We start from the raw sequence: 17,140 nt of genomic DNA on the forward strand, positions 1-17,140 counted from the left end.
TGAACTCTGGTAGCTAAGTGACCTGACGACTGACTAGAAACACAAGTGGAAGGCACCTTGGCTTCCCCTGCTATCTGTCAGTACTGGCACAGAGGGAAATAAAGAGGCTTTCCCCTCACTTCCTTCTCCTCCCCCCTCACCTGATAAGAGTCTGACATAAAAGGGACTACCTTACTCTTACAAAACAGTTTGGGTGTTTATGTTTTCATCGGTGCTCATGCAAGACTCTGGGATTTCCTTCATATTACATGTGCGGGATTAGAATCAAGGATCTGTAACCAAACAAAAACATGACACAAACAGTAATAAGTACAGTTCCCTGAGGGCAAACCCTGCACTGTGGTTGCAAATGTCATTGGATCTTGTTGCCAAGCATCTCTGCTCATCTGCACGTCTTTGTAAGACCCGCCCTCTGCTACCAGTGCTACATACATACATACATACTGTACAAGCCCGCAGGAAGAAGCAGAGAGTAAGAGTTACCGGGTAGAAGGAAGAGGACTGAGTGAAAGCGAGTTCAGAGGGAGGAAGTGAAAGCGAAGAAGCTTAGTTTCAACAAAGCTGCCAATCTAATCCAGCCTCGCAGTTGGTATTGACCTCTTAGCCTGCTGAGGTGAGGTGCGTCATCCAAACATGTCTACTGAGTTTGAGCTGCCCTTCCGGTCGGACACCCAGCTGACGGAGGTGATGCGCCTGCGGGTTCAGTCTCTGCAGCAGCGCGGCCTGAAGAGGCAGGACGGTGAGCGCCTGCTGCAGCCCAACGAGGCCGTATACCGACTTGACTTCTCCAAGCAGTCCCTCCGATTCTCCCATTGGACGGTGCAGCTGGCCCAGACGGGTCACCTCACCATCACGGCCACCTCGCAGCTCTGGACGCCTGACCTCACCAACCTGATGACCCGTCAGCTGCTGGAGCCCGTTGGGACTTTCTGGAGGGCGCCCGGTGACGCCCGCGATGCACCTGTCAATTGCCACGAGGCTGACGCACACGAGTTTGGTGAGAGGATCGCCGAGATGGCGAAGGTAAGGAAGGTGATGTACTTCCTGTTTGCATTTTCGGAAGGCTGCAGCCCTGAGACTGTCGACTGCTCCATCACCTTCACAGTGGACAGTTGAGATTTGAAATCAATATCTTGGACAGACGCTTGTTACCTCGTCTATGCTTGTTCTGTGCTTGTGTGCTTTTAGTTAAAGAAATAATGTTAATTTTAGGTTAAATCTGCATATTTTCTATGTGTGACTGTTGTAGAAGAGAAAGCATTCAATGTCACAAAACCTAAAAACAAGATTGCATTGTTTTCTTTCACTTTTCTTCATCCTTTTGCAGTCAAACTCATTACATTTATGCAAATATAACTTACTTATTTATACATTTGTATCCCATTATATCGGGCATTCATACAATTAAATAAATCAAATTAACTAAAAAGGTGTATCTGCATATTTCTTAGTGTCTGAATTCTGTTGATGTTTTTCTCCCTCTCCTCCTGTTTGACAAACTGCCAGCCCTGTTGGGTTGAGATGAGTCCCACATGAGATAATAGATGACGACACTTTGTATTTGTGTGTGTGTGTGTGTGTGAGAGTATTCCCTCGGTGGTCAGGCGAACAGGTTCCTGCTGCTTCATCTGTCTCTGTCTTGCATGGTGACCCTGACAAACAAGAGAGGGGAGGCATGTGGATTTCATCTCACAGCCCTCCTCCTCCTCCTCTACCTCCTCCTCCTCCTCTTCTTCCTCCGGTTTCAGGCTCACCCTGACTGCCTTGCACTGCCACAGGGGATAAAACACTGACTGAGACTGTGAATGAGAAGACGCGTCTCAGATGAAGTGTGAGAGCAAAGAAAATAACTGAGACATCAGGAGGTATTAAACTTGTTTCTTGTCGGTACAAAGCATGTAACTAACTTGCCACCTGAACCTTCAAATCATTAGAGGCTGAACCTCCCTATTTTTCTGATAAAAGTCTAATGCTGCACATTCTCAATTAAATCAAGCTTGCCTACAGCTTTGAATGCATAAATATAGCTCCTTATTGAGTGTCCTCATTGGTGTGTGTCCTTTTGTCACTTTATGATGGAGAGTAAAATTAATGGACCAGGCTTTTGGTAAATCAGCCCATTATTAAGTGACTGCATGCTAATATTTAGGGTATTTGGGTAATTACAAGGATCTAAGAGAGGCAAACGTAGAGGTTACAACAGCTCTCGAGCTACATGATAATCACTTTAAAGTCTGGCAGGTTTTTTTTTTTTTTTTTTTTTTTTGCAGGTGATTAATGTGCAAAAACAATGACACAAAATAACACTGTTTTGAAGTACTAGTACAAGGTTTCACTGGGGAAAAGTGTGTTCTCCAGTGAGACTTGGACCAGGACTTGTTTTGCATGCTAAGTAGTGAAGCTAGTGGCCAACAGGAGACCCAACAGATGATCATCATCATCATACGAAGGCTGATTTCAAAAAACAAACTCTGACTATTGTTTAGATCTAACAAACAGACTTCAGACAGAGATTTAACTTCATCAGATCTTTATTCTCTTTACCAGAGTTGTGGTCCAATTAAAACTACAAACTAATAGCTAAATATCGAACCAGGGGCCAGATCAGACCGGCAGAACCATTACAGACCCCAGGAGTTTAGAATTTATTGTTACATCCAGCCATCTCCATGTGGATTTCTCTCCTTTCTTTTGATTTCTAGTAATCATCTCATTTTTTTTAGATTGATTACTAGATATCATGCTTTTTTAAGCTTTGATTCTGCAAAGCTAAAATCTGGCTTTTTATTACACATTTAAAATCTAGCAAGCTGCACCGAACCCCATTTCAACCAAAAGTTCCAGGTATTTTGGACGCAGACGAACTCATCTCCGGAACTAAACCTGGAGCTAAAAGTCCCTGTAGTGCAGTCCTGTTTGCGTTTCCACATGCATGTGAGGAACGAGATAGATCATACAAATTAGTCCCATGAGGAATTAAACGATTACGGCAGCACATGAAACGTAGCATTCACACATAGAAGCAAAAAAAAACAACACAGATTTGTCCTGTTGTTCTTTGTATTTACTGCTGCATGAGTTGGATGTAATGAACGAATGAAAAGGAGAAATGCAGAGGAGGGAAAATGAAACCCAACTGGTCAAGACAGATGGCCGTCCACCTAGGGCCCGGTTCTGCTCAAGGTTTCCTCCCATTAAAGGGGAGTTCTTCCTTACCGCTTTCGCCGAGTGTTTGCTCATGGGGGGGGGGGGGATGTTGGCGTCTCTGTAAATTAAAGAGTAGAGTCTAGACCTGCTCTATGTGAAAAGTGCCCTGATATAACTTCTGTTGTGATTTGGCGCTATGTAAATAAAATTGACTTGACTTGAAACAGTAAATCAGCTGAGCGTTTGATGGTTTTATTTCTGCTTTAGAACGTAACCGCCATAAAACAATCAGAAAGTAACGTTTTATTTCTCTCATTCACTGCTTTCATCTCACTCCCCCTCTTCATTCAATCTCTAGCTCGCTCGACCACCACACTCTCAGCTCGCTCGCTGTCTCTCTTTTTCTCTCGCTCTTTTTTTTTTTTTAAACGAGTCGGGAATCCAACAACAAAGCCCAACTCTACTTTTAACATTAACAAATGAAGAGAAATGTCCTCCCCTGGTCCTAAATTGATACTAGAGCACCACCTTGTTTTATGAAATAGTACACAAATTAAATCAGCGACAGTCATCCCTGCAAACCCCGCCCACAAAGTACCCGTACTTTTGGAAAGTACTAACAAAAATAAAAGTGTTGCAAAAAAAGTAAAATCAAGTGTCCGGACACACAATCTTGGCCTAAACATAGGATGGGATGTGCACACAACTACATCTGTAAGTTCTACGACTGAGGGTCATGATAATGCACCTGCAGCTGTTTGGTAGCGGCTACAAAACACCCAAACAAGAATAACTTGTGCATCTAAGTCACAACAATAACAGCTGCTTGCACTGACAGCAAATGCATCCAAAAAGCAACAACAAAAACAAAAAAAAATCTTGGAATAAAATCATCAACAGACAACTTGAGATGCTCTGTGGAGATGAGATTGATTGTGTGTGCATATGTGTTTGTACTCTGAATCAGTGAAACAGAGAGAGCAAACAGAGAGGAAGATACCATGTAAGCATGCCCATATGTGCACACTCTCTCTGAGCAGACTGTCACAATCCAGCATCTTGCTACAACAGGCCGAGGCATCTTGTTTCAAATCCCATTAAACCTCGGTAATCACTTTCCTCTAACAAGATGGATGCTAAAGAACATTTCAGAATAATCCTGACACTCGAAACTCCAGACCAGCTGACGAGATAAGTACACTTCAAATAATATTGGGTTTTTTTTCTTTTATCGATATGACACCACCGGTTTTGAAGCCGCCAAGAGCCGATTTGTGGTGCCAGGCTTCATGCAAAAGTTTACATATTTGTTCTGTTCAGTGTGGAAAAGGCTTCAAATTGCATTAAACTCCCCTGCTGATTAGCCTTGTGAAAAATAAACTAATAAAAACACATTCCGTACCGACAGAAGTAGGGCTGTAGTCTGCTGGTCGATTAGTTGGTCGATATGCTCTCGTCTGACTAAATTCTCATTGGTCGAATAATCTCCGTGTTATTTTCATAAAGAGAAAAGTGCTACATCAACAGCTTTCCAGCGTTTGGGAGTCTCAGTGCAGCGCTGTTCCGGTACGTGAGTCAATCTCTGTCGTTGCCTAGGAAACCGTTGGTAGCGTGGCTCCGTTAAAGAGTATGTTTGCGTAGCGAGAGGGAAGGAGCGAGGATCAGAGAAGTGACGGTGGATGCGAGCGGAGGAAAAGATTAGTAGTAAGTTGTCAGTCTGGCAGTAAATGTACAGTACAGACTACAGTGTGTCAGTTAATAAACGCTAAAAAGTCATGTCTGTTCTTCTACTAACTGATGGAGTCTGCCTGACAACAGGGAGACGTCGTGGTGCTGTAATGAGCAGCACCACAACGTCTGTGGTGTGGTGTTTACTTCTTATCATAATGGCTCCTAATGGATGTTTAAACACTAAATATGGAATAATTACAATTGAGTACAGAAAGAGTTTCTTTTTCAAAACACATTATACGTGCTTTTGTGCAGGAAAACATCTCGTTTCCAGTTATCGTCTCCAGTCTGTAAAAATCAGTTTGATTTTAGCCTTTTGACTGAGTGTGTTTAATCAGCAGCAAAGGCCGCCGATGAGAGAAAACTAACTGACAGCATGGTTGAATCAGTGATTTCACTGACGTAGTGTTATTTCATCTGCCTGTTTACTCATGCGATGCGTTGTTTTCTTCTACCAGAAGCAAACAACTGCAGGCTGACACTGCAAGAACAAAAAGCAAAGCAAAGTCTCAACTGTCAATTAGACGTTTTCTCAATTAGTATTCTGAGCGCCAGAGACCCTTTAATCAGCTTTATGATGGCATTAAAAGTTTTTAATGTTTCTTCACACAGGCAGAGAACATAATATGAGCACATTAGCTATGCAACAGATGCAATATAATGTGCAGATTTTTACAGTAATATTAGATGTGAGGCAGCAGGACAGTTCTCTGAGTGGGATTTTAAACTCTTGGTAAAGAAATGAAAAGACAATCATAATCCTGCTTTTGTCTTTCTTCGTCCGTTGGTTTGTTTGATTATGTGCTGTTGTTGCATTTGTTTTAACCGGTCTTGCCTGACATGAATATCTACCATCTTACTCCTTCTCCCCTTAGACGACCAAAATGGAAATAAGCTTTTAGCTTTATTCTGTTTTTATCCTCAATAATTTAATCGTATGTCATGACTGGGTGACTTCAGACTTGTATGTATTTGTGCTGTTCTCACCAAAAGATGTGTGATCAGTAGCACTTTGTCTGCACTAGCTCTCTGAGGTCAGGTTGGTGCATTAGGGAAAAGGAAGCGGACAACAGACAAACACACATGTACACAAACAAAGACACACTTACTTTTTGCCACAGAGACTCTCTGGAGGCCAGACTGGAGCACGCCGCTACAAACCAGCAGTTACCCAGCTGTCCCTGATGTAGATCGTGTGCGCTGATGCCATCTACAAACAGGTGAGGGTCCTCACACAGCTCCTACACTCCAAACGACACACAAAGTAAGTAAATACACAAGCTGGTGTATCGCAGCTTTCAGGTTAAACAGCAGCAATTTTTCTGTCAGGATTTGACTGATGTTAGTGTTTCAAGGTGCATATACAGACATTTATTTGGATTTAAAGCTGTTGATTTTGAGCCAAGATGTGTTAACCTCAATCATTTTAAAGGAAACATTATATAAATGTATGTTTTTTTGCAGGGTTTATGGTTGACAAATGATGTGTACAGTACAAGATGTAAGACACAGATGAGCATAAATAGGTTATTGAGGCAAATTCATGAATCAGAAAGAGACCATCTGTCCATATCTACCCACATATCACATCCATGATCTTCTACCCGAGTGTGGGAGTGCTGCGTGCATTTGTGAAATCACATTTCCTGTGGTGTCGAAGTCCTTTTTTTGCCACAATGTGGACAGATTGACCTCTATTACAGCTAACAACATGGTGCTCAATGAGCTGTTTTTGCCGTTTCTCTCTCGCATGTGTACTGAGCTCATACACCTACCCACATGCATGCAAACACATGCACACACACACACACACACACACACACACACACACACACACACACACACACACACACACACCATCAGACATCCTGTTCCTGCAATAATGTGTGGGATGATTACTACGGGCAGCGGGCCGACAATAGCCATTTACAGAGAGACACGCTGTCCTCTCTGCTCTTTTGTCTATGCACAATGGCTTCACTTCAGCATAAATGTTACAAACAAGAAGAGGTATGCCAAAAAGTGAGAATTATTTACACCAAAATATATAAAACAATAAAAAGTAAATTAAAGTTCGGCAGTTAATAGCTGCAAAGGCGATGTTGTTAGCTGTTTCTATGTCACTATGTGACTCTGTACGTTACTTGTGTCGTGATTTAAATCATAGAATAACATACAAAGTGCTGAGGTTACAGGATTACCCGTTGCTGTGAGTTTTGACAGTCTGGTACTTTGCCATCAACAATGTTGCTAACTTAGCAACATCAGTGTTTCCCCTGTAATGCTAGCGGGCTGCCAGACCAATGAGAACCCCTCCAGGCCAAAAATATCTTTTTTAATGCCAAATATTAATTCATTTAGAAATCAATAATCATTTGCGTCCGGGAGCCTCTGTGTTGCATTGTTCTGAAATGTGACAACCTCTGTATTGTTGCCTGGGAAACTGTGTGTGTATGTGTGTGTGTGTGGTTATTTGATGACATCACAAATATGCAAATTGGTGTGTGATGTCATCTAGTGACTTTTCATGCAGGCTTTAGCTACTTACAACAGAAAATAGTTGGCAATATTTGCCATCACTACAACTGTTCGCCAAATTTTTATTCCCAGGATGGCGAAGTCATGACCCGCCCTACTCTGCCTCTGATTGGCTAGTGCTCGGTGCCTTCATTGGGTACAAGGGTTGGGTTGGTTAGGTTTAGGCACGAGGAGTGAGATTGGTTAGGGTTAGGGTAAGAATATCAGGGTAAGCCAATCAGAGGCAGAGTTGGGCGGGTCATGACTTCACCATCCTGGGATAAAAAATATCGCCAACTGTACCCATCAAATAGAGACAGCTAATGCTAGCTAGTCCCCTTCTGTTTAAAAAAAACAGCACCTGGTGTACAATTCTGTCAATAATAATAATTTCAACAGGTATTGAAATAACTTTTGTGAATAAAAAGAGACATGTAGTAGGAATCACTGCTAACTTTAGCAAGCTAGGCTAATTAGCCCCTGGGAACAGAACTGGGCTCTGAAGCCAATTTGACATAGTGGCCAAACTGTGTAATTACAACATCACATGATGCTATTGGGCCCTAAAAACTCTTTCCCATAGACTTACATTGTGAAAGAGACATCTGTAAATCAGCTGATACGTTTTTTGAGCGTCACAACTCCAAATGATTTGTTTCACTATCAGAATTTGATCCGTTCAGCCACACAATTGAATCATTTCATCCTCATTCAAGTTAGCTGGAGGGCTAAACTGGAAGTAAGTGGTCTTGGCCAGTGAAAGTGTCCAGTGAGCACGCTCCATGGGAGCATTGGGCCCATAGAGCGTGTGGAGTATGTTTTTATCTGGGTAATTTTATACAGCGGGAAGTGGCTTTTTTGGTTTCATGCGCCACTGAGCAACTTTCATAGGAATGAACTGGGCCTCGTCTCCAACCATGTATCCAGTTCTCTTTATACATCCATGCTTGGCACTCAGGCCCACCCAATCAGAAGGCTTCCTTTTTTGCTGGATCATCCAGTGAACAGAAGTCAATGAATAATGTTTCAATTTCAAATGTGACTACGCGAGCAATAAAAAGTTTTGTTTCTTGCTTCTTGTTTACCATATGATGATGATGATGTTGATGGGACAGCTCCTCCTCTTTCATCAGTCCATGACCTCAATTTAACTGTGTGCCCTAGCAGGTTTCTTAATGCACCAGAAACTTGTGTTTTATTTACTCTGTTAGAGTTTTTTATGTTCATGCTGATGTTTTATTTACCTCGCTGGGGTATTTTTGATACGTTTATTCTTGATGTGTGTTTGTATTGTACTGTTGATGTGTGTTTGTATTGTATTGTTTTGTCTACCCCGAGCACACGCCAAGACAAATTCCAGTCAATGTTTCATTTAAATGGTAATAAATTATTGAATCTTGAATCTCAAAAGGGCTGAATGCTGATGGAGCAGCATCTGATTCTCCAACGACGAGCTCCACTCCTCCTATGCCAAAGCACAGATACCTGCAGCATGCAACCATGCACCCAGAAAAGCAAATTTAAATATTTTACCCTCCTATTGTGTTCAAAAAGAGTTTACACCAATACACCCTCAGTGTTTACAGGTCTGACGCGTTTGGAGACAGACCAGAAACTATTTATTCATTGAATTTACAGAAAATGTGCTATAACGTGCTATGTATCGTTATCGGGATAAGAAATGCCACAATGCCAGGCTATGCGATGCTTTTAATGTCTGTCTTGGTGTTTGTAACATTACCTCTGATGATGTATAAGGCTTGTATGATTAAACTGTGGCTAAGTATGATTGGTCTGGGACGTTGTAGGTCCACCTGATTTTCTCTGTGCTCACCCACACTGTGATTTCTGCCTACGCTATTAGTATTAACGGTTGTGGGTTCTACAGTCGGTAGCGCGCCACAGGAAGCTCGTCTCCTAGCAACGCTGGTTCTCAAATGCCACTTAACCGCTGTAAATGTGCTCAACAGCTGCAGGATCATTATAGTTTATATTTCCTTGCATAAAAAAGTGCAGATAATTCAGATTTAAACTTTATTAAAGTTCTGTATAAAATAATAATAAGTAGAAGAGTATAGACCTGCAACGATTAGTTTATTAATCAATTAGATGCACACTATTAAATTAACTATTTCAACACTCAATTAATCATTTTGAGAAATTTTAAGAAGATCATTTCCAAATTCTCTGATTCCAGCTTCTCAAATGTGAATATTTTCTGGTTTCTTTAGTCCACTATGATTAAAAGATATTCATAAACTGGATATCTTTGGGTTGTGGACTGTTGGTCGGGACTAGGGCTCAAATATCACGATACAAATGCCTCAATATTTATATTGTGACAACATTGTAGGGATGACTATTGGTGCTTTCACAAAATTTTTACACATGAGATTTTTGATAAATTATCATCAGTAAAGAGGATAAACTGAAAGATATAATAAAGTGGGTAAAGGCAAATAATAGAACAACAACAGTCTGGTAAGTTCAGAAAATTACATCACTTTACGGTAATGCAGACTTTAAAACCAGGAAAACACTTCTGCCATATCGTGATATTACAATATCGAAAATCTAAGACGATATCTAGTCTCATATCACGAGTATCAGTATAATATCTATATATTGCCCATCCCTAGTCGGGACAAAACAAGACATTTGAGGATGTCATCTCGGGCTTTGGGAAACAGTGACTGATATTTTTACCATTTTCAGACATTTTATGGACCAAACAATTAATCGATTACTCGAGAAAATAATCGACAGGTTAATTGATAATGAAAATAATCATTACTTGCAGCCCTAGAAGCTTGAGAGTCAGTCCGATTGGAGAAGCTTCATGGGACACTTCAACCCTCAATAATACTAGTGAAACATCCATCCATACCTGCATAGTATACCATCTGAGGTTAATGTAACATCTTGACCTATTGATTCTACAATAAATATTAAATTAAATCAAACAAACTGCATCATATCCATCATTTCAGTGAATGGCCACTATTTGATTTTAATATAAGGTTAACAACAGCGCAGTATATAAAATATAGAGCAACTTAATGTTGACTACGGCCTGCAGAGCTCTGCAGGCAGCGGTCTGGGTGTGAACAGTCTGTCTGTTTTCTGCTCTCTGCTTTATGGGACTGGTGGGTCGATGGGCACCTCGGCCATTACTCAGACAGCACAAAGCACAGCACCACTTAACAGCTCTTTATCTTTACACACTTGCAGCACTCAACTAGGGTTAGAAAAGTAAAAGAGGGAGAAAGAGAGAGAGATGGTGTATATGTGAGCATGTAACACATACATACACAGCGGCTCTACATAGTGGGACGGAAACTGGCATTTTATTAAAAACTGGAGAGTAAGAGTCAATTTTAGGGAGTTTTTTTTTACAGCTTAGGCCACTTTTATACTTGTCATTTCAAGTATCTCATATCAGGATAAAATCCAGATGTGTTATAATACACTTTTGTTTAGCCACATATGCTGTCTCCATTAGCCAGAACACGACAAATTTGATTACATCAGTCTTGGTTTGCAAGCAACTCAGGATCAGCTCTACTCAAGTCCAGAGAGTGGTGATAATGCACCTAAAGCTGTTTAGTAACAGCTTAAAATACCAAAAGGAGAATAACCTGAGCACGTTAGCAGTTAGCTAACAATCATCCATAAACACTGACAAATGTAACTGAATGTGACCCAAAATTATATTTGATTGAATACATTTTTGTTAATGATATTTGATATTTTGACATATATTTGGCATATAACATTAACACAGGGACACAGTATTATATTCATTTCTGTCTTTAAGGTCTTTTGAGGTATTCATATTCATCATAGGTCAGGTAATTAGATTATAATTTTTATATAGGTGACAACATTTTGGGAAATTGGGAGGATTTTACCATATGGAGATGTAAAGATTACTGTCAAAGCAGCACAGTGGCTCAGCGGTTACAAACCCACTGAAGCTGTCGACCATCTGGAGTCCGCATATTGTGTTTTCTGAGAGAGTTCTTGTTTCCTCCCACGCTCCAAAGACCTGCAGGTTAAGTGAATTGGAGACTTAAGACATTACCCATATTGTATTTTTGTTAGCCCTGTGATAGCCTGTCGACCTCTGCAACGTGGGCTGGATTATGCTGAGGTCTCCCACCATCCTGCTTTAATCATAAATATATACACACTATGGTGTATGTTCAAGTGTGGGAGACAAAAGCACATACACACACACACACACACACACATATATAGGACACAACCAAGGTCAGTAATTTGCTGATGCTGCAAAGCTGATTGCTGCAAAAGCCAACTTTTAATCAGAAGCAGAAGGCACTGCAGTGCTCCCTGGAGGCCTGCGGTCTCTACCAGCACCGCTCTCCCCTTATAATGACCAGCACTGAAGTGCTTCCTGTCTGAAATGTGCATCTGTACGTGCAAGTCTGTGTGAAGCAATGTTTGGACGTTGTTTTGTGGAACTCTGTCTGACCAGTGTCAGAGTTAAGATCTCTAATCACGTTTTTTTTTTTTCTGTCCGCAACAGCATTGATTGGTGGAGTCTGAGTGGCGGCGAGGGCTCCCTGTGGTGGTCTCCCGTACAGGGATTGGCTCAGGTGGAAGAGTAATAGAGTATCGATCCCTGCTCGGTCCTGCAGACATTGAAGTAATGTGAATATTGTGGCTGAGCACAGCCTAATCATTTACCCGGCTACTGAGAACCTTTCAACCAGCTTCATAGTTCTCCTCAACACCATCCATCAGCTTGTGAGATGAATCATCAGACACACATTCAAACACAGAGCAAAGCACACAACCAGCCACAAGCACAAAAAGACAGAGTACAAAAATCCAGGGTACGAATCCAAAGATCCTTGTAGGGTGTGGAGTTCTCTTATACACATACATTCAGTTTTCCTCATCAAAATGCATTGTGTGTATCCTTGAGGCCTCACAGACCTGTTGAGAGCATTTCCTTCCTCATCAAAAATTCGCAGGGAGCGCCCTGGTAGCCTTGGTTTGTGGCCGGGACCTTTGTTGCATGTCATATCAACCTCTCTCCCCTTGTTTCCTGTCTGCCTCTTCACCATCGGCTGTCTAATGAAGGTGAAAATGCCAGAAAAACAAACATTTGTAAAGCCATTTTTAAAAAAAAATGTTGTTATCCTGCATTGTTCACATCCATGTTTGCTAACTAGAAGTCTTCTTGTTGCCTATCTGTGTCTCCTGCTGTCATGCTTGTTTATGTGCCCAACATGCAATCCAAATAGGGACCCTCATTACTAGTGTTCGAAAACTCCACAAGATACCTTTAAGGACAATGTTTCCTGCTATATGAGAAGATTAACAGATCTCATTAAGACTATACATATGGATCAAGATTTTTATCACAATACCAGTAATCTTATAATTGTGATATTGCTAAATATGGTGAAAATTCGACTGAGAATCCAGTGAATTAAAAGAAGATTCTGGTTCATTATAATGGTTGTATTTTTATAGTATTGACCATCATTTTTATTGGTAATGATGACATTGTTTTCACCAAGATAATTGCTGAAATACGGGGACATGGTGGCGTCGCTACAACAAAGTCAGACGGGGCAAGAAACGTGAGAGGTCAGACAATCGGATCAGAGTTTTAGATAATCTGTCCCACTTTACTTGTAAACCTATAAATGAGGGCACCTGATTAATTGAACCTGCTTGTACCACTACAGGAAGTACAGTAGGTCAAAGTTGAACTAGGACGTGATAGATGTTTACGACAAACCATGTGGGTAATAATTTTAGCGTTTGCCTTCATTTTCTCTTCCAAATAAAGTCGACTAATTTCGTGTTTGTTTAAAATCTTATCTGATTGTTTGACTACTTGTGTTTCTTGCCCTAATGTCACTACATTCACAGATCACACCAGTTACCGTAACTTGTTGAGTACAATGGCCCAAAACTTTGAAAACAAGGTTCTAACAAACCAGAATTATCCTTTAAAGACAAGGTAGAGTACTTTATCACACTGGCAGCAAAATATCCAGTAAATCCAACATTTCCATAGAGGTCTTTTATTCGAAGCATTTAAGAAAGCACGGCTCCAACATTTTCACCCTCAATAACACCTCCAACACCTAAACTCAGGGTATCTACTGATACACAGTACCAATCAGACACCTTTCTTTCTTACTTTTCTTTTTAGGATCTAATTTGTGGTCGGCAAAAGACCCAGATTCATTAAGCTCTGACGCTAATGAATCTCTTAATCAAACCTTTTATCTCTCCTCAGTCTTTTTTTTTTAATTAGCAAAGAACAATAGAAAACACACCCTGTAGGTAGCACCTTCTCATTTGAAGCAGACTGTCGCAAAGTCAACTTAATTCAATTCACTTTAATCACCACACATTATTTGATTTGGTTCGATACTGGATTCTACTTTGATAAAATGCTGTCAAACCCCACCCATAGCTTTCCAAATTTTTACATCTTTATACTTCACTGCCTGTATCTCATAAGATCATATCTATGTAAGGTAACATGACACCAGGCACGGGCGTATAAGGGATGAAATGAAGAGGTAAAGAAGGAAAAAGTGAAGTAAGCAGGGAAACAAAAAGGGATGAAGGGGACTAATGAAGAAAACAAAGACCACAGCAGTGTCACCATTACATTGTTAATACAACTGGACACCTGATAATTGTGTGAGGTTATGAAATTACCCTTAAGTCATTGTTGGTGATTGATTGTGTCACATTCATTTCAGTATTTCATGAGATTTTGGGGTTCTATGTGTTGGATTTGCTATTTGAAATGTTAGCAAATATGTATTTTAGCCAGAAAAGTATATATCAGGGGCCTGTGCCACAAAGCTATTATGATGTTATCCAGCTACACCTTTGCCACTTATGAATTCAGGACTGTTGCTTTTCATGAAAGGTGGCGGATGGTTGTTATATTGATGCATTTGGTCGTGAAATATTGCCCTAAATATTAATGTGGCAGCGTTATCTGTGTAAAAATGTGTGTGTGAACAAAGCTAACTGGCTAACAACATAATCTAGCTTTGAGACACAGTCCTCAGGTCCTGGTGATTCTTCATTGCAGTAGTAATGACTAGAAGATGAATGTAGTTTATTGGAGAATACATAGAGGCACTTTGACTACAGCTGTCCCCTCCACTTCACTTATTCACTTAAGAGTAAAGACATTCATTTAACAGAAATTGCAATTGCATGCAAGCATAATGAGATCCTCAAGTTTAAATAAACAATGAGTGGTTATTATTAATGATGATTAGCCATCGAATCAGTTTCTGTACTTTTTACTTTTTAATATCTTTAAATATGTGATCTGGGGCCACTTCCTCTGGATGAAATTACAAAATGTACCCATAATTTTTCTCATGCTGATATAGCCAGATAAAAGTATTAAACGCACAATATGTAATTTCAGCCGCTAGGGGTCTCTCAATCAAAACAATAACAAAAGACGGAGTGTGATGACGGTGTGAAGCAGCAAGGGATCATGGGAGTTGTTGTCTTCGTTGTTAAATAACCAGCTTCACCGGGATAGGATTACTCCAGATGTTTTTACCGGGAGCCGAACTACCCGCAGAGGTCTCCTCCTCTTCAGAACAAACGGACCCAGAGATTACAGGTAAAAACGCTGAATAAAGCTGTTTCACCTAAAAAAAAAATCAGTGTTTCTCCAACGATGTACGGCGACCACCGGACGTCCAGTGCGGGCTGTTAGCCGAGCTGCTGCTAACACTTGTTCGGTTTATTTCTCTTATAACTTTAGATCCAGATGTTCGGTCATTTTCTCCTGGAGCCGAATTATCCGCAGAGGTCTCCTCCTCTCCAAAAACAAACCTACACGCAGATTAAAATCGTTAAAAATACTAATTAAAGTTGTTTCACCTAAAAAATCAACGTTTCTCCGACGATGTTTGGTGACCACCGGACTTCCTGGAGGGGCTGTTAGCCGAGCTGCTGCTAACGTTTGTCCAGTTTGATAACTTAAGATCCAGACGTCCAATGACTAAAATCCTTCTTCCAGCTAAAAGATATAGTTAAAAGTGAACTAAATTTATCATGAAAATGTGGCTTAAAACTGAATAAAAGTCAATTTATAACAGTTTCTGTGGAACAACCACAAGACCGATGTATTATCTTGTATGTGTGTAAGTTACTCTTTGGTAGACGCCATTGTAGCGGACAAACACAGCGCCGCCGTCTGCATGTTGTGTGTGTTTACTTTGGTAGAGGAGGTATGACGTCATTGACATGCGACCAAATGAAACAGTCTGTTACTTTGATTAAATTACAGATTTCTCTGGGTTTGAAAATTGTTGGAAACATTTGAGATAATGTAAGTACACAACTCAACAACATATATAACATAGGTCTAGTTGTTTTTAAACATTTTAATGTGGAATAATTACATATTATACCTTTAAACCACCTGTTAAAAGGCACCAGAATACAGGAAATGACATCTGTTAAAAATTTCCTGGGGGGAGGACCCTCATACCCTTCACTAGATTGTCCCACCCATATTTTCAATGCTTCCTACGCCCAAGATACCAGAGATTGCTGTGGCACTAAAAACAGAGTTATCAACTGATGACTGGAGGAGGACAGAATTTTATAATGACAAAAACGTCTGGCAGATACACGATCCACTTAATCAGGTCAGTACATCGATATTGATCAAACTGATCGGATTGAATTGGTACATCCCGAGCAACTTCACCCACAATGACCTGATACATTCAGATATATGAAAATGATAGCTACCTTGGCATGAATGGTATAAAAAAAACCAAACTATTTTCCGTTTCCATTGTCTCACAGTTCTTGTTGTTATTTCACCCTTTTCAAGACACAAATAAGTAGAGGAGATGCAGCGAGAGGAAGAGGAGAGAGAGACAGACAGGCTGAGAGACAATGTGAGACAGACAGAGAGGAGGAGGAGGAACATTTTATTAGAGATTGCTCTTTATGCTCGCACGCTCTGCCACTGGGACTACATTGCTGCCATAAATATCGCCTGGATGCATCTGAGCAAGGATAACATCGAGCACAACATACTCTGGAGGGGGGGGGGGTTTAAACCCATGAACCTTCACCCTGACACTGATAACACGGATCTCTGATCTCTGCAGTCAGATTGTGAGCAACTTGACGGACTGCTGTCAGTGTAAAATAGCTTATTTGAAATATTTCAACTTACATTCAGCATCTGTTCTAACACCATTGCTTTCTTCACATAGTTGTAAACTCATTTTTCATTTTCAGATTAATTTTTCATTTGGCAGAAGCTTTCTGCCTCTTTTTTATTTATTTGGGAACATGAGAAAACAGCACTGCAATGGAAATCTTTTTGAGACACAGGTTTATTGCTTTAAACCAAAAAATGGAGTTTTTTCCAGCAGTAACACACTACCAGAAGACGTGAGAATTGTGGTGAGAAGGAAAATCTTTCCTGCATCAAATTACTGAACAACAAGGGGGAATGGCTGCTTCTCATTGATTTTTTGTTAATAAATTATCACCTGCTCTAGATATGTTTCACATTAATTAGTATATCAGCGATTCATGTGAGCTAAAACAGAACTGCCTTCTTATTTGTCATGTTTTACTGCAGATTTAGATGTTGCACAAGATAAAAACATATGGTCTCTTAAGGAGTTGAAGTCCATGGAGATGATTTACCAGTTTGGATGATTCTGTTTTGGTTTTTTTTGTT

The 17,140-nt window shown here is 40.5% G+C and overlaps 2 protein-coding genes and 1 long non-coding RNA gene across 4 annotated transcripts in view; 2 read left to right on the top strand and 1 right to left on the bottom strand.

Moving 5' to 3' along the window:
- The window catches only part of capn5b (calpain 5b), a 65,277-nt gene that overhangs the window by 25,659 nt on the left and 22,478 nt on the right, over positions 1-17,140 (bottom strand). For both annotated transcript variants that reach the window (XM_044369778.1, XM_044369777.1), the window contains exon 3: positions 5,988-6,119. In XM_044369778.1, the coding sequence (XP_044225713.1) occupies positions 5,988-6,119 (132 nt within the window). The remainder of the gene's footprint in view (positions 1-5,987; positions 6,120-17,140) is intronic.
- On the top strand, positions 393-1,763 carry LOC122994952 (olfactory marker protein-like). The gene has a single exon (XM_044369779.1). The coding sequence runs from the start codon at positions 634-636 to the stop codon at positions 1,114-1,116; it is 483 nt and encodes a 160-aa protein (XP_044225714.1). The 5' UTR covers positions 393-633; the 3' UTR covers positions 1,117-1,763.
- On the top strand, positions 4,687-12,449 carry LOC122994954. The gene is made up of 3 exons (XR_006406693.1): positions 4,687-4,851; positions 6,000-6,098; positions 11,945-12,449. It is a non-coding gene; the product is annotated as an uncharacterized LOC122994954 (long non-coding RNA).

The sequence above is a fragment of the Thunnus albacares genome, chromosome 13 (genome assembly GCF_914725855.1).
Source record: "Thunnus albacares chromosome 13, fThuAlb1.1, whole genome shotgun sequence".
In the NCBI taxonomy this organism is placed as follows: Eukaryota; Metazoa; Chordata; class Actinopteri; order Scombriformes; family Scombridae; genus Thunnus; species Thunnus albacares.

What these genes read in the sequence shown, in the direction of transcription:
- LOC122994952 (XM_044369779.1), top strand. Translation starts at nt 634, where the DNA reads ATGTCTACTGAGTTTGAGCTGCCCTTCCGGTCGGACACCCAGCTGACG.